The sequence below is a fragment of the Hyposmocoma kahamanoa genome, unplaced genomic scaffold (genome assembly GCF_003589595.1).
Source record: "Hyposmocoma kahamanoa isolate Upper Pololo Valley unplaced genomic scaffold, ASM358959v1 86, whole genome shotgun sequence".
Lineage (NCBI taxonomy): Eukaryota > Metazoa > Arthropoda > Insecta > Lepidoptera > Cosmopterigidae > Hyposmocoma > Hyposmocoma kahamanoa.
The window spans coordinates 6,049,936-6,074,983 of record NW_020654289.1 but is presented as its reverse complement, the minus strand read 5'-3'; the positions used below and the strand labels follow the sequence as shown (position 1 = coordinate 6,074,983).

General features: G+C 37.9%; 2 protein-coding genes across 5 annotated transcripts in view; one reads left to right on the top strand and one right to left on the bottom strand.

The window, feature by feature from the left end:
• LOC113234671 (bumetanide-sensitive sodium-(potassium)-chloride cotransporter) overlaps positions 1 to 3,099 on the bottom strand; it is a 69,691-nt gene extending 66,592 nt beyond the window's left edge. For all 4 annotated transcript variants that reach the window (XM_026470095.1, XM_026470096.1, XM_026470097.1 and 1 more), the window contains exon 1: positions 2,410 to 3,099. In XM_026470095.1, coding sequence (XP_026325880.1) covers positions 2,410 to 2,784 — 375 coding nt within the window. In that variant the 5' untranslated portion in view covers positions 2,785 to 3,099. The remainder of the gene's footprint in view (positions 1 to 2,409) is intronic.
• Positions 3,100 to 3,474: 375 nt separating this feature from the next.
• On the top strand, positions 3,475 to 23,176 carry LOC113234735 (arrestin domain-containing protein 17-like). Its single transcript, XM_026470199.1, has 8 exons — positions 3,475 to 3,814; positions 5,688 to 5,840; positions 9,554 to 9,762; positions 16,062 to 16,244; positions 19,330 to 19,515; positions 19,687 to 20,223; positions 20,413 to 20,479; positions 22,873 to 23,176. The coding sequence occupies exons 1-8, from the start codon at positions 3,700 to 3,702 to the stop codon at positions 22,929 to 22,931; spliced, it is 1,509 nt and encodes a 502-aa protein (XP_026325984.1). The 5' UTR covers positions 3,475 to 3,699; the 3' UTR covers positions 22,932 to 23,176.
• The last annotated feature ends 1,872 nt before the right edge of the window (positions 23,177 to 25,048 follow it).

Genomic DNA, 25,048 nt, shown 5'->3' with positions numbered 1-25,048 from the left:
AAAAAACCGAAGTGAAAAGTGAGTGGAATTACATCAATTTGCAAAGTTTTATTGAAATTGGAAAGTGGGTGAAGCCAATAAACCAAATTCATCCCCTAATTTGTCACCGTTAGAGGTGAAATATTTCCTTCAAATTTGAAAGGGGGACCACTACTGGGGTACCCTCTTTCCAACAAAAAAAAGAATCATCAAAGTCAAAGTCAAGTTCACAATGTCGGAATAATCGCGTAACACACACAAAAAGAAAAACAAAAAAAATGCAGTCGAATTGAATATTGAATTTGGTTAAAAATTAATCAATTAGGTAGCACCAACCAGCTACCTCGTTGGTTATTTCCTTGACATAGACATTTTATTTCAAGAGATAATTAAATTTAAAAAACCTCTAATTAACTTGAAACAATAGGTACATTATACTTCTCTAGTCTCTACAATTATCTGCCCCACCCATTCATAGCATAGAGTAACTGATAAAATCTTTTAGTATTTTAAATAAAAGCCTGTGACTCACATCATACCACTATTTCCATAATCTATTTAACATACCTTTATTGTATTCAAAACATAGGGTGTCGAAAAAATAAACACTAAAGTTACCTAAATTACTTGAATATAAGGCCATTAATTGTACATAATTTCATGTACATTTATTTATGTTAAGTTTCTTGATGCGCTTAATTTTGTACAAAAAAAACTTTTTTTGTCTTTTTTAGTATTTTTTATTGACAGATAACAGGTCAACAACTTTAGATAAATTTAAATTACAAAGTTCAAGTTCATTTGAACTATCTCTCCCTCTCGTATCTATAGCAAAATGTAGTAGTAGTTCGTATATACTTTAAGGAACTGAATCACAAAAAAGAGCTGTAAATGGAAAGTTCAGATGTAAAGAATAACAGCACAACCCATGTTGAATTCCCTAGGCAGGGCTCAAACTTGGGAATTTATTGTACTATGAATACCAGAGTAACAGAATTCTCCCCAGGTACTACCTGGAGCACCTAAACCAGAACCAATTAAGAAAAGTTCATTTCCCAAATTGATTCTTCTGGGACCTTCTTCTCTTTTCATCTAACGCACTCAGCATTACAAACTGGTACACTGAGTCATCCAATCGACTTAAAATAAAAAATATAATTTATTGGTACTTAACATAACTATATATTTTAAGCTAAGTTTAGTAGCAGTAGAGCTCCTTGTGAAAGAGTTCATACAGGGAAGTGCTGCCATCTTACCTATTTCTGCCGCCAAGCAGTAATGTCAGCATTACTGTGTTCCTGTTTTGAAAGGCAAGGGTGCTGGTGAAATTATAGGCACATGAGACTTGTCAACTTATGTCTCAGTGACAGGTGCAGTGGCAGTGCCCCACAATTTTTTGCTATTTAAAGTGCTGAGTAACAATACACTGGGCGACAGGTGTATAGCTTACCATAAAGTGCACAACTTGCCCGTAGTGCATTGAGTATATAATCAGATATATACTCGATGCCGTCGTGTCACTTGATATTATATAAAAAAAGCTAAACTAGTGAGACTGAAAAGGTCTCAATTCAGTAATAGACAAAATAATAAAATTACAGAGACTATACGTAATTTTCACCATTTCAAACTTGTAATATTTAACACCCCTTAGTATTAGCTGCTATGGGCTATTTACATTAAAAACAGAAAATGACCATAATTTAAGTTGGTGTAGTTTTAATTGGAGATACTGAGATAATTCTATTAATTATTACAATACTTATCTTTTAAAACTTTCTTGAATAACAGGTTTTAGAGTAGATGTTATGCAGTTATTCTTTTGCCTGTTGCATACCAAATGCTTTTTTTTTATTAAGTATACTTTGTCATAATTAGAGACAGGAAACTGCTTACTTTTATAAACATTTAAATGTTATAGTTTTTTTACAAAAGCATGCTTTTTATACGCTTTTCACTTAAACGCTTTTTAGTTTGAAACTTAAAAAATTGTTTAAGCGCATACACGTTTAAGTTAAAAAAAGCTTGCAACGTTGTTGTGTTAATAGCGAAAAGCAAGAGTATACCACTAAAGGTTTTAAGTTAAGTAAGTTTATTTATAAGACAAGGGTTTTATTTTTATTTATAAAATTATTATTCACATTGACAAATTAATTTGTTTATGAAACATGAATGGCGGGACTTGACACTTAGGCATGTTGCAAAAAAATTAAATTTTTGAGTATTGAACTGAACAATGCTTACACTTAAAATAAAAAGCATGCTTTTGTGCTTATTTTAATAAGCAAACTTCTTTAAGTGCTTTTCATTTAAATGCTCACCTCTAGTCACAATTAATAATATTAATTGACTCAAGTTTCAAGTGCTTTCTAGTAAATTATAACACATGCATGTTGAAGTCCCCAAATCTTACGAAAAAGTATGACTTACCTGAAACCTAGTAGTAGAGGGCTGGTCCTTAAACCTAGAAGGCTTCTCCATATCTCTAAAACTGCTCTTAGTCACTTGATTCTTGACTTCCACATTGTTCTCCAGCAGTTTATCTCGTTCACCTGGATCCTTCCTCATCTGCAAACCAGCCTCTACATCGTCACTTCTTGGCGGCAAGTCTGTAGGATATTGTATGTTACCATTCGTAGCCGCCATCGATTTCGCGGAGCTAATCTTCCTAAATCTCCCAATAATAACATCTTCTTCATCATCCACAGCCACTTTTAATTTGTCAGTCCCCCCTGCAGGTGTTTTAATCGGGTTCGGATCCGTTTTCACCGGACTCAACTCAATATCTTTCTCAGGCGAGCTCATGGTTAACTTTTGAATAATCGATTGCTACCGCCAAACTTTGAATGATAAATTGTTGTATTTATATAGAGAAATACATAGTTTTAATAGTCAAAGCCTCCTGAAATACGGGAAGTAAGTTTTTTTGGTAACTCAAACTGGGATAACGAACCGTTCTGCGGTTCTTTCTCAAAAAAATAATTAACCTATATTGTCATTTCGGACTGTTAAACAAGTAGAAAACTATGTTAAAAATTAATTTAAAAATTTAGGTTTAAGTAGTAACGACAAAAATATTAAGTTTGTGTTATAAACCCATGAAAATAATAGAAACCACGCGGCCTGACGCGGAATAAACACAAAACACGTCCTCCACCATGTACAAGAATTTGACAACTGACTAGACATTATAAAAAAAACACTTATAATTGACTCGATTCCCTTAATTCACGCTTCTCTCGATTCGAACCGAAAGATCGAAAGTCAACTCGATTAAAAAAAACAATAATATAGAATAAAAAAGTATTTTGTTTTAATATTTCAGAAATTTTAACATATTTATGGAGTGCATAATTTACACGCAATGAAATTTGCTTTTGAAGCCTATTAACGAAATCGTAGCTGAACAGACATCGTGGTGTGTAAAGAGACCTGTCCTCCTTATTTGGTACCACCTACCTGCCCTGCCTCCCGTCTTCTTACCCCTCAAACACAGATTCGCGACGCGACGTATTGGCGCCGCGCCGGTAGCGATGTACTCGCCCAGTTTTTTGTTATACCTAATTTAAATGTATTTATACATTCTTTGGTAATTCTTGTTTAGCTGTAAAATTTATTACGTTGCAAATTATTAACCGAAGAACCGTAGATTCCCGAACCTGAAATATTAGCCCAATATTAGTGTTTTTTGCAAAAATACTTAAGCAATAGCGCCTAAAAATGGGTTTTGATGAAGGACACTTTGCATTTGATAGTCCGAATCTCACGTATTATACGGGGCAAATAGTGTACGGCAAACTAGTGTTCAATCAGGATAAACTTAAGACTTTTCGAGGTAAGTTATTGTAGCAAATCTTTTATAGGATATTGTAACCATTGCCAACTACCCTCAAAGAAATCTTATACAAAAAAGTCTTAGTAATATAACATAGTATATTATGACAAATAGTGCCACTCCCGCCTATCCGATTCCGGTGGTTCTGGCTCAAAGAGTATTATTATTACTGTCTGCCTACACGTCACTTGGAGTGTATAGTTGATAAGGGTTGTCACGTTTTATTATTTTAATTGTACCTGTAGTAGGGCTAGCATGATAGGGTGCGACAGTGTTGCCAGATTAAATGTGAAAAGGTCGGAAGATATTATCTTGATAATTAAATTTAATATAATATAAAAATAATATAATTTAAAAAATATTTTTTTTTATTACCCCTGGCGTATTTGAAATCTCAATGTTGCGTTTGACACTTAACATTCCAATGAAATTGCTAACCGTCAGTTTTGAGTTAGGGATTATATGGCGGGTGTATTATAGTCAACCCTAAATTACTGACATGACCCAAAATGTGATAATTTATGGGCAGTGGGTTAAAACCCAAACAACCTGCCCGGGCCTTTACCCAAAGCGCCAAGTTTTCACTAGATTTCTGCCCAAAATCGTGGGCGGTAACGGCAGCAATTTCTCTTTTTCAAAATCAATTTCGATTAAATAAAATCTTTTTAGACGAATAAAGAGGCAACTCGTAATATCCTTATATCATTGATAAAAACTCAATTAGTAACTAATATTTAGTTGTAAATAGTTTTTACCCTCGAATTCGTGCGTTAATGGGTTTTAACTAGATTTAAACCAAAGCGGGTTAAACCTGGGCGCTTATTCATCTCTGCTTATAATCCTTTTTTGTATTGTAGATTGATCTTTTGATGTTATCTTCCATACAAATCGTTACGTTTTATTAATAACATGCACCTTTAATACCAATAATAATTAATAAATATAATTGAGTAAAATATTTCACAGCATACTAACACACTGGTGTGTAAAAACAATAAGTTCGGAAATAACTAAAGTTAGAAAAAATATTTAAATTAGTAATAGTGCTTTAGAACTAGTAGAAATGAGAAACGCATAAACAAACCTCATGCAAATGCTATATTGGTTAATCACCTTCTGATTTATTATAGATTCTCGTTAATCATCAGTAGAACACTTAGACATCGGCCTAAAACAGTATAGCTACTGATAAATCAGTGGACCTGGCAACACTGGGGCGCGACTTGCGCGAAAGCGACATAAACATTTCACACGACAACAACATAAATATTTATTATTTCACGATTTATTACTTCAATACTTAATAATAATAATTGCCACCAAAATTAGGGAGAGAAAATTAACCTGAAAATTACCCAGATATCGTTGGTGTATATTTATGTGGTCTGTGGTGTATCCGTACACGGCGTACGGCGCGGGAGTGTACACATACAAGCCGTAAGAGTTACACTGCTTGTCTTAATAAACTTACTATTTATTTATAGGTATTATATCATTTGACTAGAATTAATAGTTTTATTGCTTCAATCAATCACAGGAGCGTGCTGATGAATCTGAAATTCGTTTTTCAATATATTAATTAACCAGAGATATTAAAGTTTGAAATCATTAGCACTTTGTGTATGTAGCTTTGTGATTATGATGTTACAAACAAGTGTTCACGTTATTCTTGATTTCGGAATGTCTGTGACTATTTTAGGGTAGAAATTTAGAATAGCTGACGTCAAAATAGGCCTGTGAAGTTTGGAACTTAGGACGTTAATAGTTTTTGGGATATTAGTAACTCGACGTCAGCTACTCTAAAGTTGAGCTCTAGAGTAGAGTTGAGTAGGTGGTTTTTACACACATGTTAATAACTGTCACGTCTTTTCAGGTTTATACGTAAAAGTAAAAGGCTACTGCGACGTCCACTGGACAAGTCAACACTCGCGCAGAGTTAATGAGCGTACTGAACACTATACTAAGCACCACAATTCTCATGAAACTTACTTTGAAAATAAGATCTTCTTGATGGGTGGTACGGATGGTAAGTAGTTACGTGGAAATATATTTGTATATTTACTAGAGCAATAACGAATTACTGCATAATAATGAACAAAATGAACGAACTTTGAGCATTACGCATATAATATACGAGAGGCGGCTGAAAAGTTTTGAGCCTAGGGAATTAAAATGCCAATAGAAATGTGTAAAAAAATATTTTCTATATAACCTCTCTCTACTTCAATGCATTTCTTTCATTTGCCATAAATGGTCTTTCAACCCAGTGAAAATATATTCGCCGTCTTTGCCTTCGAAATGCTCGTCTACAACCGCTTTCATTTCTTCATCACTCGAAAATCTTCGCCCTCAGAGGTCTTTTTTCAAATTGGAGAACAGGAAATAGTCGCTGGGGGCTAGGTCTGGACTGTAGGGTGGGTGGTTGATTTCTTCAAATCCTGTCTCCGCCACAGCACGCCTTGCAACACGGGCAGTGTGCACGGGCGCATTGTCCTGCACAAACAAGACGCTTTTCCCCAGTTTGCCTATCCTTTTCTCGACAACCACTTGACGCGCTTTCAACAATACTGCATAATAATCCACGTTCATTTTAGTATTTATAGGCAAATAGTCGATGAACAGAATGCCTTCACAATCCCAGAAAACAGTGGCCATGAGCTTGGATGCCAATCTTTCCACTTTGAATTGGCGTGGCGACTTTTCTTCCTTTTCTATCCACTGCATTGACTCCTGTTTTGACTCTGGATCATACGACAGGTCCGCGTTTCATCAACAGTGACAATGCGAGAAAAAACGTCGGCGTCAGGATTATCGCCACAGATGTCTAAAAATTCCTACCGAATACCGAATTCCTACCGAATGTCGAAGGGCGTGAGCATTTTCGGCACCCAGCCCGCGCAAACCTTTTTCATGTGCAAATGATTATGCAAAATGTCGCCGATTCATTCCTTGCTAATGCTTATGACTTCAGCTTTCTGTCACAACTTGATTCGCCGATCTTCTAAAACAATTTTTTTTACTTTTTGAATATTTTCGTCGGTAACCTGACCTGGGATCCTCTTCCAGCGACTCTCTGTCGTGCTTGAATTCTCGACTCCAACGTTCTATGGTGGTAAATGACGGGCCGGACTCTAAATCTTAATATTTCTGTCGGCGTTTTATTCTCTGTGAGGAATTTTATGACAGCTCTGTACTCCAATTTCGTACAATTCGCGGGTGACTCAGACATGGTGATGATTACGTTTCAATTACTAAAAGCGTAATGACATGAAATTCGGTATATGTACTACTTAGGATATTCGCAATTAGTGACATGCACCGCGAGTCATTAGCGACACTTAAGGGTCTATCCACATAATCGGGGCCGTGCCCGGGACGTAGACAGGCCATGTTTCGTCAGGGGCTCAAAAAAATATCGTTGCGTATATTTTGTATGAACTCGTTCACACAAGTCCGTGTCCGGGCCGTCTCGTCATCGTAATGTAACTAAGGATGATTTTTGTTCTCTTACATTCAATTCCTGTAACGATTTCTTGAAAAATATGAAAAAGGCAACGTCATTTAACGCCTTTGGCGAGACAGATTGTTTTATTGCTTTAAAAGAGTTTAGTAATTTTTGTTAGATAATGAAACTGGTTTCATGAGAATAAATCTTAATCTTATTATATGCTTTTGTGCGAACTCATTGGGATGTATGTCTATAGTTGCAAACTGCAAATAAGTTTGGACAGCGTGAAGGCAATATGTACAGGGTGTAATGAAAAGGGCCAGGGTATATCTATACATATACTGATTACCGCTACAAGCTATCTGGCACCATTTTCTGCTGCATCCAAAATCTTTGTAATCCAAACTTGCACAGTATTAACATCAACGTTACTACTTATTGGTGTGAATAACCTTTTATATAGGGATATCAAGATGGTATTGACCAAGTATTGAGTGTTCACGTCATTTCGTGAAAATGACTTTGGGAATATTACGTGATGATTGTGTCGGAACAGTGATGCAAGATTGAGTGCTCAAAAACCCAAGACACTGAAATCGAGAAAGCCGTTTTGGACCTTTTAGACGAATCCCAGATCTAGCACTCTTGTTACTTTCACTGCAACTAGACTGACGCCGAATGGCAAGGAGTATGCAATCACCAATGAGCCACGATCGTTCCACTTAGGTACAAATATGTCAAAGCATGTCTAACGTTGCGTATTGATTGACAACTTATTCTTACTCCAAAAGAAATGTGTAAGAATACTTGCTAATTTAGACTCACAAACCTCTTGTAAGTCGTTCATTATTACACACAAGATTTTGATATTAACCTCAGTATACATTCTTGAATGTAGTAAATTTATAAAGAAATACAATCATCTTTTCTCACCTGTAAAGACTCTGAAACGTAACAATAGAGGTCTGCACATATTGAAGCGTCCTTTCAGTATTCTAGGTATATACCATTCAGTGCCCCTCTGTATGGTAATTAAAATATACAATGCGATCCCAATAAATATAAAAACACAAGATACACATAAGGCCTTTGTGGGTTACAAAGGCCTTATGTGTATCTTGTGTTTTTATATTTATTGGGCTCGCATTCTCTATAGAGCTATCTGCAAAGCTTTTTATTCATTAAAAGAATACATTTTAGAAAATAGTGCTTAAAAATAATTTACCAAGTATATAATTTGTAAAAGTATGTCAAATAGCCAGACATAAGTGTATCAGGAATGAGACCTAATGTAAAAGGAATTACTAATATTTATTGTTGATATTGCTAAAAATTCTGTTTACTTTCTTGTTATTAATCATTCTTAATTATATTTAAAAAAATGTATACCTTATTAAATTATTTCTAATTTTATTTTAATAATGTATATGTTTTAGTAAAGTAAGGACATAGTGCCCTCAGAATGTGGCAGTGCCCCCACGGGGTGGTACATGTCAAGTACCATTAGCATAAGAACACCTGTTATATAACCATATAACTTGCAAATAAAGAATATGAATAGTTACGCGTTTACACGACACTTATAGGTGATAAAAAAATTAATTAATTACCTATAATTATAGATAAAAAATAATAAGATAAAAAATTAATTAAAACTCGTAAGGTTCGGACTCATTTGTTATTAATTGTTATTAATATTTATAAAAAAAAAAAGTACTTGTTCAAAACTTGATATTTCTAACTGACGAGGTACGTAAACATGCCATTTACGTTACACCCTGTTTAAGTGAAAATTGAGTCACTGATACACAGACCATGTTTAAATAGTCAATACATGTTACCAAAATTATATAATTCAGCCATAGCAAACATAACATTTGCCCTGAAATGACCCCTAGTACCCTGTACTATTAGGAGACGTATGCCCAGCATTATACGACATTTGAAAAATTGAGACTCAACAGTTTGCATCAGATTTTTATTAAACAACTGCCAACAAAGTGCAGACACCAATGTAGAATTGTAATAATACATACTATATTACTGTCCGCTGCATAAATATATTTGAAAAAATCTACGTGTAAACGTTTTGCAGGGCTAGGACAACAGGGCGCGACTTGCGTGAGAGCGACATAAAGTACAAGATATTGCTGTTCTCGCATAGAACCTCACGATTTATTTTGGCATAATCTGATCTAGCTAACATATTATCAGCTTGTTTAACACATAGAAGTTCTGCTTTTTCTGAACATAAATACCATTGTAACCTAAATTAATGTCTTTTCAAATAGGTGAAGTACACCTCCAGCCGGGCCACCACGAGTTCCCCTTCCAATGCCAGATTCCGATACATTGCCCATCGTCGTTTAAAAGCGGTAACGGGTACGTCCAATACGAAGTCAAGGCCGTCGTGGATCGCTCTTTCAAGTTTGACCAGGAAAAAGTAGCTGTGCTGACTGTTATTGCTCCAATAGATCTCAACGCGGATCCTTATTGTAAAGTATGTATTCTCAGCTGACAGTTCTTTCAGCAGCACGACAAGGTGCGACTTGTCCGTAAGCGACATAGAAGCGCGAGGTATTGCTATTCTCTTTGGAAAAATAACAGTATCTCGCGCTTTAAGTTTCTCTCGCGCAAATCGCGCCCTGTCGTGCTAGCCCTACTGGGGGCCTACCATAACCATTCCAAAAACAGTCTTATTTCAATGTAAGATTAAAGTAAGCTTATTATAATATTACTCATATTGGTACCATGACAAACCTGTCAATCAAGTAATGTATTAATGTCAAAGTGATTGGAAGAACGAATGATTTCTCAATATTGTCTATTCCTTACTAAAAATAGGAGGAAATAACACTATATGAACTATATAATGCCATCTCTTTCTTTTTTAATGATCTTATCGTAGTATAATGTTTAAGCACTTAATGTTATTTACATTCAGAGAATTTTAACTGTTGAAAAAAGAAAGGTATGTAATAGTAAAATTTATTAAAATGAATGACTGAATGAATGGAATATTCTTTATTGCACATAAAATTACAATTAAAATAAAATACAATAGCTTAAGTATAATAGTAGTGATAAGTTAATGTGCAACGGGCGGCCTTATTGCTATATAGCAATTTCTTCCAGGCAACCTTAGGATAGACATTTCGGATATGCAAAAAGGGGTGCAACCAAAGAATATCATCATAAGTACTCTACATAATAAGTAATAATAAAAATATATACATATTCGTAGATAGTTATACATACATACAAATAATAATAATTTTAATACATACATAACAATAAATACACAATAATATTAAATGCTTATGTACTTTTAAAGGAAAAACAAAAATGAAGTATAAATGTAGGAAATGAATGAAAGGATAGAGGACAGACGAAATTAGGAGTTGAGGAAGTGATCCTTGACACGTTGTTTGAAGGAATCAAGAGAAGGGGATCGTCGAATCGATTCAGGGAGAGAATTCCACAATTTGATCGCGGAAATGGTAAAAGAGTTGGAATAAAAGTTAAGAGGTATGAGAGGGCAAGTTTAGTATTAGAGTATCAGAGGAGCGAAGGGGACGGCAGAGTGTAGAAGAGTGTAAAGTAAAGCGATGTTTAAGATAAGAAAGGCGTAAAGGGATAGAATAGAATTTAATAGAGAAGTTTTCACTTTCACGATATGAAGATCTCTACGCCGATGAATGGGCAGCCATTTAAGTTGTGCGCGAAATTGGGAGACATGGTCAAATTTACAAAGTCCGAAGATGAACCTAACACACATATTTTGGAGCCGTTCCAATTTATTGAGCAGAGTGACTGACAAATCCGGGTAGCAAACATCTGCATAGTCCAGTATCGGGTGGAGAATGCTCTGGGCCAGACTAATTTTAGTTTTAGTCTGCAAAAAGTTTTAAGCCTTCTCAGAGAGAAGAAGAGAGTCTAGATTTAAACGAGAATTAAACCAAATGCTACCTATAGTAATCGATTGCGTTTTGGATGGGTTAACTTTAAGGCCAAAGGACAGACTCCATTGACGAATGGATTCAAGGTCCACATTGGTAGTATTAATGGCACGTGGTAAGTCTTGAATAGGCGACTGGGTGCAAATCTGGAGGTCATCAGCATAAAGATGATAAGAAGAAGTGTGGGATTGTATGATAGAGTTAATAAACAAAGAAAATAACAGAGGAGAAAGGACGCCACCCTGCGGAACTCCGGCGGAAATATCGCACCACGTAGAGAAAGAATTCTCATTACGTACACACTGCCGACGTCCACAGAGGTAACTTCGAAACCAATCAATAACTGCTGGATATTATTAAGAGTACGAGAATCTTCCAATAATAGGTCAAAGTCAACACCATTGAAGGCATTACTGAAGTCAAGAAGTGTCAGCACAGTCAATTGTTGATTTTCCACACCAAACGGATGTCATCAGTGATTTTCGTGAGTGCAGTAGTCGTACTATGACCATTGCGGAAACCAGACTGGAAAGGATCGAAAAGGTTGTTCCTGTTTACGAAATTAGTCAACTGACAGTGAACAAGCTTTTCTAGGACTTTCGACAGGAAAGGAAGAATTGAAATAGGACGATAGTCTGAAGGGGTGCTTGGTTTTTTTTTTTCGGTAGTGAAATGACATAAGCGTCTTTCCAGACAGAGGGGAAAACACAGGTAGAGACAGTTAATTAAGGATTTTAGTAATGACGGGAGTGAGGAGATCGAGGAGAGGAATAATCATTTTACGACTAACGCAATCTCTGCCTACAGCTTTGGAAACGATAGCTAAATCGTTTAAAAAATAAGAACAAAAGATGAATAGTCAGGAGTTGGTAATGATAAAAGATATTGCAGTGTTGTCTTTGACTGAACAGTAAAAAAAAAGCGCAGATGTCTAGGTTATCTAGATTCAGGTCTAAAGAAGAATTATTACTATGAGATTTACCAACTCCAAGCGACTTCAGGAAATTCCAAATTTTAGTGGGGTTGCCATTTTCGATGGATGTGTGGATGTGGCGTCGCTGAGCATCCCTAATCAATGTGTTGCAGCGATTTCTGATTCGGTGATATTTTTTGCAATTCGCATCAGATGGTTCAATTTTGTACCTGGTTTTCGCACGATTCTTTTTCTCCATATAACTTCGAAAGTCACTACTCAGCCACGGTGCAGGAAGGTGCCTGATCCGAACAGGTCGAACTGATGCATGTACATCATAAAGGTGAATCAGTAGCGACGTAAATAACTCGACCTGTTCATCCACCGAACCAACACTATCCACTACTGGCGTGAAGACACGAGTAGAATTGACTAACCCTACTCGCGTCTTCACGCAATCGATCTAAGTCCGTCCAAAATTACGTTGTAGGAGAATTTTAAACTTAGCCTTAGACACGCGCACCCTATAGGACAGGTACACGAGGTCGTGATAGGAAAAGGCATCGGCCGTGAATTGACCGTGCTTGGTGACAAGTTCGGAAAAAGATACTGCTATGAGGTCCAGAAGAGAGGGAGTACAGTTAGGAAAATGATGCGTAGCGGTAGATGGAAAAATATGTAAGTTAGAGGAATTTATAACAGAACGAAGACTGCTCGAACGTGAATCATTTTTAAGAAAGCAATTATTAAAATCACCCATCAAAATGGTATGATCATATGAAGGAGCAAAGTCTTCGAGGAGCTTTTCAAGAGCTTTTTTTAAAAATTACGTTGTTTTCAATTATTTCTCCACTTTTGCATGAGGAAAAATAAAAAAAACAAGCTGAGTCTTAATTGTCATGTTGTAAATTCGGAATTATAGTCTAGTGTCAACTGTTAGTGTCGCCAAGGATCATATAGATGTCGCTGTCATAATTTTTCGAAATAAACATCGTGTATTTTAATTTAACGAGAAATTATTTCCTATGTTGTATACTTAACTTTTAATCATTAGAAATCAATATTAAGACAATAAAACTGAAAATAATATTGTTTCCATTGCATCCGTGTAACTATTTTAAGATTGCTAAATTTGACATATGAACAATGTTACTTTGATGTTAAAGTCGCGTCATAGTACGAACTGAGTGAATGAATAGTCACATTGCTGCCAATAAAACATCATAGTTTTAACATTATAATACTTATAAGCTTACTTTAAGCGCGTCATGGTACGAAAAGTCAACGAACGGTTAAAGTAATATTGTTTTAAGAAGTTGTGGTAGGCCCCTTGGACTACTCCGACATCTGATTTTGGTCGGCGTCATGTTCAAATCCATTTACTTACCACTTATCTCACATCTAATTTGTGTAACTTAACTACATCAGACAGACCGTAATAAAATTGTAAAGACACACATGTTAAAATTAAGCCTAGATTTTATTAATAACTCGTATATTTATGCCTAATGTTTAATGGGGCACAGTGAAATTATTCTTATCTCGTTACTGCCAACTTATATGCGACCTGTGTTTTCACAATATATATAGTTTTTTTGTAATGCGTGAACCGACGTAAGCTTTTACATTAAATAGTGACAAAAAATGTCGGATTGAAATAGTGGCTGAACGCGATGTGTAGGTAGGTAATTTATTACAGTGTCTGTTATAGCCAAAGCTTCGGAGCTATCAATTGTACGGAGATTTAACGAATGCTATGTTAAGTATGCTTCACCTATTTAATGTACAATATTGTGAGATAATTGGGAGTTCGCTATGCAATTAAAAGTTTATCAAAATACTTCACTTGTGAGGTTATACTATTCTATTAAAGCAACGCAGTGACATTTTATAATTAATTAGGGGTTTTTTTACCCTGGCACCACAATCAGAACTTCCTAACAGCACAGTCAGACACATCTCTTGGCACTTTGTAATTTGGACCATCCTTGTCTTACAGGCGTAGACTTGAGTAATCTTTAGTGTCAAGCTTGCCGTGTTCTCGACACTGTACATAACTAATAAATCAAAACTTTACCTTGAATTTAATATTTGAAGTTATGTTTATCGAATTAAAGAGTTTCTCAATAATCATTGTATGTGCCTCAACCTATTAAAGATAATAAACAAATATTTTTTTCGACTCGATTTTGACGAAAAAAAAAACGCCTTAATCTCGCTGGACACTGGCGTCATATTAAGATATAGTATAGAATAAGGCTCAATTTATATTGTGGCGGTTTGGAGTGGAAGCGAATTTTTGTAACATGCCCATAAGTCAATGAACATGCCATAATTAACATTATGATCATTTGTGTAACGTACAAACTCTAAATAAGCCAAGATAAGTAGGTACTAGTAAAATAAAAATGTTACAACCCTAAGCGCCGACGACGTATAGGCACTGAAGTACAGGGTCAAGAGCACGTCAAGCTTGACACTTAAGATTTAAATCCAACTCCATGCCGCTTACGATAAGAACGATCCAAAGTACAAGCACGTTCTATGGCTGCACTTAAACGCCGAGTTCGTATATCGCTTTTAATGATTCATCCCGTCCAGGTTAAAGAGATCCCTTTTGATTTTTCAATCTTAATCACTACCATACCACCAAGAGTAGTGCGCATTAAATATGTATAACCTAAGTACAGAGTACTAAAAAAACCGACCTCAAAAGTCATTCATCCCCTAGTTTACCACCCTTAGAGGTCGAATATTTTCTTTAAATTTAAATGGGACCACTTCTGAAGTACCCTCTTTCCAACAAAAAAATCATCAAAATCGGTTTACAAATGGCGGAGTTATCGCGTAACATACATACAAAAAATACAAAAAAAAGACATAGTCGAATTGAGAACCTCCTCCTTTTTTTGAACTCGGTTAAAAACGATAACTCATTGCCAATAACTGCCTCTGTGGCCGAACGGTTACCATGCCGGACTACCACGCAGAGGTAGCCGGTTCGATTCCCGGGCCGAGAGAATATTTGTATGGCCTACATTTATTTCTATCTCGACTTTGGGAGTAATTTGTGGTTGTCTATGTGTGTGTCCATGGCATCCGCGACATAGGGTTTCAGGGCTAGTACGGGGCTATGTTGAGTGTGTGCGTTATTATTATTGCCAATCGTTCTATACGAGCATCCTGTGGATCAGTTATACTGAAAAATCGCTTAGTACCCTACCAGTCACATACAATAATGGGTTTGGAATGTTGATAGGGGGCAACCCTACGCTTTTGCAGTACGTCTACCATGTTTGCAGCTGCGCGGGTTGATGGTTTCAATGCCATTATCCGCAAAAAGTCAGCCTCATTGCTCAGCAGACAGCGGCAGCACCAACACCATTTTACAGGTCATACCTGATAGATATGACCTATCCATTATGAAATCTTTCATTCGGGTTCTGATTGAATAGTCTCACAAGAGAATATTGGGTCTGGATGCGGATGAGAGATCTGAGAGTCGGCTGCCACTTTTTATAATTTAGTTTATGTGCAATTGTTTATTATTATTATCACTAACATAGTCTTTAAGATATATTTCGAAGCCATACTTTCTCAAACTCATATCTTATAAAGAATGATTATTCAGGAAAACTTTCTAATTAATTTCATTTTCTTATCAAGAGTGTTAATTTGGATGCATTACTTTAAGAATAGGTAAAAGGAAGTGTGTAAATATGAAGGAAAATCAGCCTGCAAAATTTGTATACACAATTCATTTTTTGCATTACAGTAACTTTGTGCTTTAAGATACGAGTTTGAGAAAGTAACGATTACGATTTGTAAGTTACTAACACTATTGGAACTTAAAAAGATTGTTGTCTGAATAAATAATTATATTATTATTATTATATTATTTCCCTGAGTAAATCGCTCTGATTTCAGGAACCAACGGTATTTAATTTTATAGAGGCCTATTGTTGCTGTTGCGTACCGTCTGGCAATTGCGAGATAGTGGTCCGTATGAATCAATCGGGTTACTGTCCGGGACAAACCATGCATATTGAGCTGGACTGTGCTAATCGAAGCAGCGTCGAAATCGATGAAATCGTTTTCGAGGTTAAAAAGGTAAGAACTCTATTTTAAAATTTATTTATTTATTTATTTGCATATCATATTATAGTCAACACAAACTTAGAACTATGGTAGGAACTACATGTGATACCCTGTACTACATGTGATACTTATTATATAATATACATTTTTACCATGGTATTGATTTCGGAATCTTAACTCACACTGGCGCGGAGTAGATATGAGCGCCGATAATAGACCCACCGGCGTCGGCGCGCCGACGAAAAAGTGTCGGCGGCGACTGCGTTTCGGCGGCGCGAGCACGACCCTAAAACGAATTTGTATAACGGTGTTTGTTTTCACAAAAGCCGTTATACGAATACTTTTTTAAAGGAAATAATAAAATAACGTATTTCCTATAGTAATCAAATTTATACGCGCTCGCTTCCTTATTGTGTATGCGTAGAGAAAATGGCGACGCCAGAAATTAACAAATTAATTTTTTAAAGAAATCAGCTTCTTTAAATATAAAGTCGCTAACTAACTTTTGTCGCCCATCTATGCCACCTCTGCTGAGACCGGACGGCACGCTGGCCTATATTGCAGAAGACTTTTTGCCTCACTCTTTGCAAAGAGTTCGCAAACCTGGCTGCACTATGGCGCCAATTCGCATACGCCAAAAAGAGGCACTTAGAACTCTACGGAATCTAGACGTGAATAAAGCTAGCGGACAGATGGAATTCCAGCACTAGTACTACGTAACTGTGCGCCTGAGTTGTCTCCTATTCTCACACGCCTACGCCTGTACCGCCTCTCACTTGAGACTGGTGTAGTTCCCAGGTCGTGGAAGCTTGCAAACGTGCAACCTGTGCCGAAAATGGGAAGCAGAGCTGACTCTGTCAACTATAGACCTATCTCAGTCACTTCCATACTCTGCAAGATTATGGAACGTGTACTCAACAACCGTCTCCTGTCGTACCTTGAAGGCAACGACCTCCTCAGTGATCGCCAGTACGAATTCTGACGAGGACGATCAACTGGGGATCTTCTTGTATATACCTGTCACATTTGCAGCAACATTCGCAAAATTCTTTGGATGTTTCTAAAGCCTTTGACAGGGTCTGGCACGCAAGTCGTAACTAAGCTTTTAAGTAAGTTTTAAGCTTCCCTCTTATGGGCTTCCCACTGACCTTTGCAATTGGATATCGGATTTCTTGAGCGAACGTTCGATTCGAGTGGTCTGACAAGGCTACTCTTCCAAACATATGGTGTTAGATTCCTCAGGGTTCCGCACTGTCTGCAACTCTCTTTCTGCTGCATATCAATGATATGTTAATTCCAAGTACCTTTGGGTATGCTGATGGCAACACAGTTGTGACAGCCTCCGTGGCCGAACGTTTACCATGCTTGACTGCCACGCAGAGATCCCAAGTTCGATTCCTGGGCCGGGAGAAATATTTGTATGACCTACATTTATTTCTGTCGTGAGTTTGGGTGTAATTTGTGGTCCATGGCACCCGCGACACAGGGTTTCCCTAGTGCGGGGCTATATTGAATGTGTGCGTTATTATTATTATAGATAGGTACTTGACCAATGCAATGGTCAGTGGAGAGGAAATCCAGTATTGTCGAGAGTCCATGGTTAGCCGTTTGGATTTGACACTCAAGGCAGTCTCCGATTGGGGCGATGCCAATCTTGTCAAATTTAACGCTACCAAAACGCAGGCGTGTCTATTCTCCACAAAACGGAGTCCTTTTGAGCTGACTCCACTTTTCGTGATATATCCATACCGATAGCCGACTGTCTCCAGCTACTTGGAATGGACCTGTCGTCCAATTTGAACTTCAGCAGATACATTGAATCCATGGCCAGACATGCAGCAAGGAAGCTTGGGATCCTTTCCGTGGTGAGTTGCTTCAGCTGTACCAAGCACAAGTCCGGTCGTGCATGGAGTACTGCTGCCACCTTTAGGATGGCTCTGCTACATACCAACTGGCCACCTTGGATTCAATTGACAACCGTGCCAAGAAGGGTATATAGGTGACTCGGAATTAGTGGAGGCGAAGCTGCAGGGCCTAAAACACCGCCGTAAAGTTGCCAGCTTGTTGGTATTTTACAGGATATAATCACGGAGATGGAATTACACGATTTAATTCCGCGTTACCCTTTCCATCACCGGGGGACTAGGCGTAGGCTTGGGTTCCACCTCTATGTTTTGGATATTCCAAAGATTCGCACGAAGCGTTACGCTTCCACATTTATATGGCGAACGGCTATGGAGTGGAATTCCCTGCCTGCAGACGTGTTCCCTGAAGGTTATTTAGGTATGCATGCTCCATCGTCGACCTCATCGTCATCTTTTTTATTATATTTTTATTTTATATTTCTATTTCCATCAAGTGAGATAGAGGTCAAATGCGAACTTACATTTTATTAAAAAAAAGTTTTATCTTAGAAAAGTCATTTTCTGGCGTCGCCATTTTCAGCGTGCGTGTGCGTACTATCAGAGCGCCTGATCAAACAGAACGGCGCGCCGGCGCGGCGCTCATATCTAGCGCAGAGCAGAAGAGTCGCGAAGCGTCAGAATGATGAGATGAATATGCTATAGACGAAAAATATCCGGCTCTGCGAATTTTATTCATTTTTATGGATAACTCACGCTTGACCAAAACATTGACTGCGCCAAAATTGTTTTCACAAAAAAGACTTAATGGTTCCTAAGACAATTTCTTTGTATCTCTATGGTTTGGGATATGCCTATACAGTCCCATTTAAAAAAACACTATAGGTTATATTAGTAGTAGGTAGTTATATTATAATATCATATAGTCTTAGAGGATGGAAAAAAATAAAAGAAGTTATAGTCGTCAACCATTGAAAATCGTATTATTTTTCCTGATCTAAATCGTGTACTTATATTTGTTTTTTCATGTACCAGTTACAGCAGCGTATTTCTTGAAAATTCAACAGCAAGTACTTACCCTGCTGCTGTAGTACAAATCGGTGGTATCTGAATCACAAGCTAGTGGTATTTTCAATGGTAATCTCAAGCAGGTGATAAGTGTAGCTGTGGTGTAATAATATTTAGTGCTATTACTAACCTGTAAAATCCACTATACAAAATTATCGTTTGTGCAGACTATAGAATTCCGCGCTACGCATGAACCGGACACTCGCAGCGATAAAGACGTTATAGCAGAACTAAAGAAAGGTCCGATCCCTGCTAACACCACGCGCAACTGGGCGTTAGAAATGGAGATACCGCATATGGAAGTATATAATTTGAATGCATGTTCTTATATTGACATTGATTATAAATTTAAGGTAAGTTTCGTTTTCATTACCTTCATAACTACGATTACTTTAGCAGTTTTTGTCCTAAAATCAAACTAAAATTATCATCCAATCATACCCTGCTGCTGGCCTTGAGTAATTCGAGTAGAGCAGTATTTAAATCTCTACTCTGTTTTGATTAAAATATTCGTTTTTTTCCAGGCGACAATCACCCCGTCAGGCTGTCATTCAGATTCCTCGGCTTCAAGACGTCTGATAATAGGAACTATTCCGTTGCGAGAATTTGAACCTGATGTACCACTCGCGGAATACCCTAATGCTCGACCTCTTGAAACCAATCAAGCATACCCACCATCAAACCAGACGTATCCGTCGCCAAACCAACAGTACCCAGCCGTAAACCCATATCCACCTGCTGGCAGCCCTTACCCAGGTGGAAACCAACCTTACCCAGGCGGAAACCCACCTTACCCAGGCGGAAACCCACCTTACCCAGGCGGGAACCCACCTTACCCAGGCGGGAACCCACATTACCCAGGCGGAAACCCACCTTTTCCAGGCGGAAACCCACCTTACCCAGGCGGAAACCCACCTTATCCAGGCGGTAACCAACCTTACCCAGGTGCTAACCTTCCACCTTATCCCAATGTGGCACCGACGCTAGGTTTCCCAGCGGGAGGTGACGAAAAAGGCAGTGTTACAATGCCATTGCTTCCTCCTACAGCCGCTGTCCCTTATGTAAGTTAATATGATTTCCTTTAATTAATTAAATTTTATGCATAATTCTTGCCATAATTTGATATATTACAGCTAGTAATCTCAGTTGTGACAATAAACAGCTTTAGTCAAACTGTTTAAGTTCCGTTTAAACTAATAGAGTGAAAGATTGTAATTTAAAGTTTCTTACAAAAATATTTTTTGTAACAGCCACCAATGCCGTCTCCTTATGCAGCTGCCAGCGCTCCTGAACCCAGCACTCCCGACGTCGCTGAAGGTAAGTGTTACGTACTACAAATTTAAAATGAGTCCTTTTCTCAAACATGCTCGGAAATGTTTGCATTACTTTTAAAATAAGAATCTTAATAAGAACCACAAAGTTTGTCATTTATGAAACATGCAACTCCTTGTTACTAGTATAGAAAACACTAGTAGGTATGTAATTTTTGTTTATTAGCTCCGCATTAGGAATCCCTGTGTCGCGGATGCCATGTACATACACATAGACAACCACAAATAACATTTTTGTCCGCAGCTCTAACATATCTATTAACAAAGAGCTATGTAAAGAAACACTGTCATACACCCAACTGCTCATATCCTCATGGATACCCTCCGCCCGGAGAAATCGAGGGGTTATGTCAGACTCCTACCGATTAAAACCTGACGGTATTCCCTCCTCACCATATATCGGAGTCACAGGGACGCTTTCGCATTCTTCCACGACTCCGACGGTGAGCAGTTCGACAATGTGTCAAACTCCATCCGGAACATCCGGAGGGATGTTACCTCCCCGTTAACCGTCTTGAGAGGCGGACGTGGAACACGGACGCCGCCATCTCGGGTCCACCGGTAACGGGCGACAGTCTCCCCCCTAAGAATGCCGTACTTTTTTTTCTAAGCTAACCTAACCTAAGATATTATTATATACAACTCTTGGGTAACTGAGAGCTTTGATTGAGAGTCCACGATAATGGAAACTTTGAATCTGGCCCTCGTATCGTCGCAAATTGTAGCGAGGCTAATAGATCGAATTTTTCCATCTAACCTCGGCTTTCCAATGTAAACCCGTACCGGTTACTGACTACCTTGAGTTTCTTTGTGTGGATATTGCATCCAACTTGATAAGAGTCCTTGGCTGCAACTACAGCAAAGAAACTCTGTATTCTTCCCAAGATCACACAGTATTTTTTACGGGCCGGGTGAATGAGAACTGGGTTGTTCTATAAATATATGGCATCGATGCTTTGTCATTCAGACTCAACATTCCACACTTTTTATCTGTAAGTTTGTGGTGTAACCGGTAAAACTCTTGCGGTTACTTCTGATGTTCTTAGGGTCTTGAATCTGGGGCCTTACTCTCAAACTCTCTCTCAAACGTCAAACGGCCCGTTCAAAACTGTCAAATCGCGTTATCATACATTCTTAGTGCTTCGAGAGTAGGGCCCCTGAACCAGCCCTTATGAGTTCATGAGCGCATACGCAAAGATCTGTCGCGTAAGCGCAGGTAGGATTGTTCACGAGTTGCTCGCTTGCACCGGCCGCTTGCTTTGCGTTGGATTTCATTTCGTTGCGTGAGTTTGGTATCTAGCAAGCTTGATATTTCCACGCAAGCAACAAGGAACGTTTGTGGAGGACAGTACCACTGGCCAATCACAGAGCAGCAGCCGTTTCGAGTGTCGACAACCCAAACAAAGGCAAGGCGCCGCCCGCGCATGCGCGCAAGTCTCCGCAGCGCAAAGCGCAAGACTCGAGAACGCACGTGCGCGGTAGGCAGATTTCTACGCTGTGTACCCAGCCAACGCAAGCAAGCGAAAAACACAAGTGAAAGTGAAATTTGTATGCGAGTTACTCTACAACATAGTTTTCTAAAATGGTCCCTACCCCAGGGGGCGCTGAAGAGTCCTAGGGTAGGGGCCGGGCTCGGAAGCAATAGATGCGGTCCAGGGGGCCGCATTTGAAAAAAAACCTGAACTATCTATACATATAATATACACTACATATATACACTACATATTTTTTCCTTGTGACTTTTTGTGTTAATGTAAAAAAATGTTTTCAATTACTTTTTATCTTGCCTAAGGGCGATGCCACACGGCCGGTGCGTTGCGTCGTCGCAACGCTATTATTTCAACGGACTGAGTGCCACACGCGCTGTTCGTCAACGCACGCTGTTTCAGTGCACCGTATGGCATGTCGTTCTGATTTATACGTAGTACAACGCAGTTGCGACGATGCAACCCCCGTGAGGCATCTCCCTGAGTGGGCGGCATGCCCAAAAGTTTGGGAACCTATGCTCTACATTATACTTTAGCTATAGTGAATAGGCACCACACACACAAATACATACACAAGCAAGTTGGAAAGCATTTTCCGTCTTGGGCTACTTATCATCACCCTTATCATCATGTGACTTGCTTATAATCAACAAAAAACGCCCTTATCTACGACTACTTACTTACTTTCGTAATAGAAATATATTATTACTTTATCTGTTTTCATTAATATAGGTATTATATGTTATAGAGCGCCTTGTTTATTATCAAGAATACAAGAAAACAATGCAGTGCAATATTATGTGAACTATTTCTTCTTTCGTGTAGTAATTGATTGACATATAAAGTAAATGGAAATGTTATACATTCTACATTTACAAAATCTTCATTTCAGATAAAAAGCTGATGCCAGCCCCGCCGGCGAATAACCCCGTTAAAAGTGATAAACAATGAGTTACCACCTTTTTAATTTCATTCACTATTAAAATGTAGTTGAAAATTTAAACAAGCCAAAACATTGCTTCAAAATTTGTTATTGGTGACTTTGATTTTTCTACTACATTTCACATAATATGTGATTAATGGATATTATTCATTTGTATTGCTTTTGCATTGCAAATAAGTAATTCCACCGCAAGTAAGTGTCTAATATTATCGCACACTTTTGCTCTATTTCGAAGAATTTTAATAATGTTGTCGATTCGGATACGCAGAAAAACTAGGTAACTTATTTTTTTAAACTTTTTGTGCAGTAAGTACAGTTAATAAAGTTAAGGTAAACGCTCGCTTGCTAGCAATGCGCTTGTTCAAATAATTAGTGATGCGCCACATCTATCGACACGGAATTGCATAAAGTCCACTCCTGCCATTTGGCTCCCATGCCTATAGGTAATCCTATGGGACTCATGAGTAATGTTTTCGCCGCTATGCTCCCATGGGATCATAGGAAATATATTTTTATGTCTTTTGACTCTCATGAGAACCACGGTCAACCGTGGTTACTATATAGTGGTGTTAATAGTTCAAACCATTTTTCTTCTTCGCTCCCAAGCCACTGCTAAATGGCATCCAGGGATACTTTTAAAGTCGATCAGCTTTATGTCCCATGTAATAAGAGCAAAAAAGACATTGTGAATTACCGATCGCGTCCGTACGCAGCCGACGAACGGCTGATCGGTTGGCGTCGACATCCGGACAGCCACATGGATGTCCGAATGACAGCGAATACGCCCGAATGGCCACGTCGACGCCCGAACGACCGCGTCGACGGCGAAATGGTAACACATGATCGCTTCAAGCCGATGCCGCGTCGATAAGTGTGGTGTATCCCTATGCTATGTAGTGCTTGGCTTGCATTAATATGACAAACGTAATATTTTCGGTCACATCGTCGGATGAGATTGTGGCCAAATATTCGTCTAGTAAAATAAAAATTAAAAATACTCGCTTGAAACGTGCAATGCTAGTAGATGAACGATCATCATTATAAATTACAATTAAGCGAACTTAAAAAAGGTGCAATCTTTTAGTTGTATATATAATTACGTACGTGCCTTTAGAGAGGTGTTAACACTAAGTGCTACTTATAATATAATCTGGAAGAAATAAGCATTACAACTACCTCGATTGTGCCAGATATTGTTCAATAGTCATATTTGTAAGAAAGAATTATCTCATAGTTATTAAGAAAGCTGCACTAAAGAGCAGTGGTAGCTTAGTACGGAAACGATAGCTTCTCATATGAGAGATCAACCATTCGCATCCCTATGGTTATAAATAATAACGAATTTAGTTCCCAAGACACGTACCCACATACTTTGTTAGTGCGGCCTAGAAGACGGTACCTTGGAACACATTTTTTTCAATTGTCCTAATATTGCTGTTCCACTTTATAACTTACTTTCTCCAAAATTCCCCCGCCCCGTTAACATAAACAACCTCTTAACTTTAGTGTTCTCCCCCCATATTGTTACTCTATGTAAATTTATCCACTTAAATAACATATATTTATAAATATTGTTTTGCTGTTTTGTTTTACATTCTCAACTGAGTACTCCCGTAGTCCAACTTACCAACACCGGTTAATGTCCTATTAGAGCTTAGCGAAAATTTTTTTTTTTGTTTCGTTTTTTTTTCTTTCAACTGTGACATTGGCAAAATCATCAGTTCTCATATTGATGGAGCCATAAAAATAAAAAGTGAAGTGAATGTTTAGTACCTAACACTACTACCTCTTGAAGCTTAAAAACTTGAAGAAACTAAGTACAAAAGTAGGTACGAAAGCTACACTATACTGCCGTCCGCAAACTATAATAACGTAGCTATGTGACAAAATCATTTTTTAAGATATCGTAAAAGAACAATAGTCCAGTTGTAGAATGTTGAAATTGTTTTGGTGATATTTTAGCTATACACCATTAGGTAATTTCCAATATGTCGGACACGTTAATTAACTTTAAATTTGTTTTTAAATAGAATATTTTGGGCTCTATCTTATGCTATTTAGAACGGATGTTTGAACACTTGTCGCCAGTGTTAACGATATGTAATTTTCGACTTAAGGGCCCTGA

What these genes read in the sequence shown, in the direction of transcription:
- LOC113234735 (XM_026470199.1), top strand. Translation starts at nt 3,700, where the DNA reads ATGGGTTTTGATGAAGGACACTTTGCATTTGATAGTCCGAATCTCACG. An exon ending in TAAACTTAAGACTTTTCGAG is followed by an intron (nt 3,815 to 5,687) that starts GTAAGTTATTGT and finishes ACGTCTTTTCAG; the next exon opens with GTTTATACGTAAAAGTAAAA. An exon ending in CTACAGCCGCTGTCCCTTAT is followed by an intron (nt 20,224 to 20,412) that starts GTAAGTTAATAT and finishes TTTTTGTAACAG; the next exon opens with CCACCAATGCCGTCTCCTTA.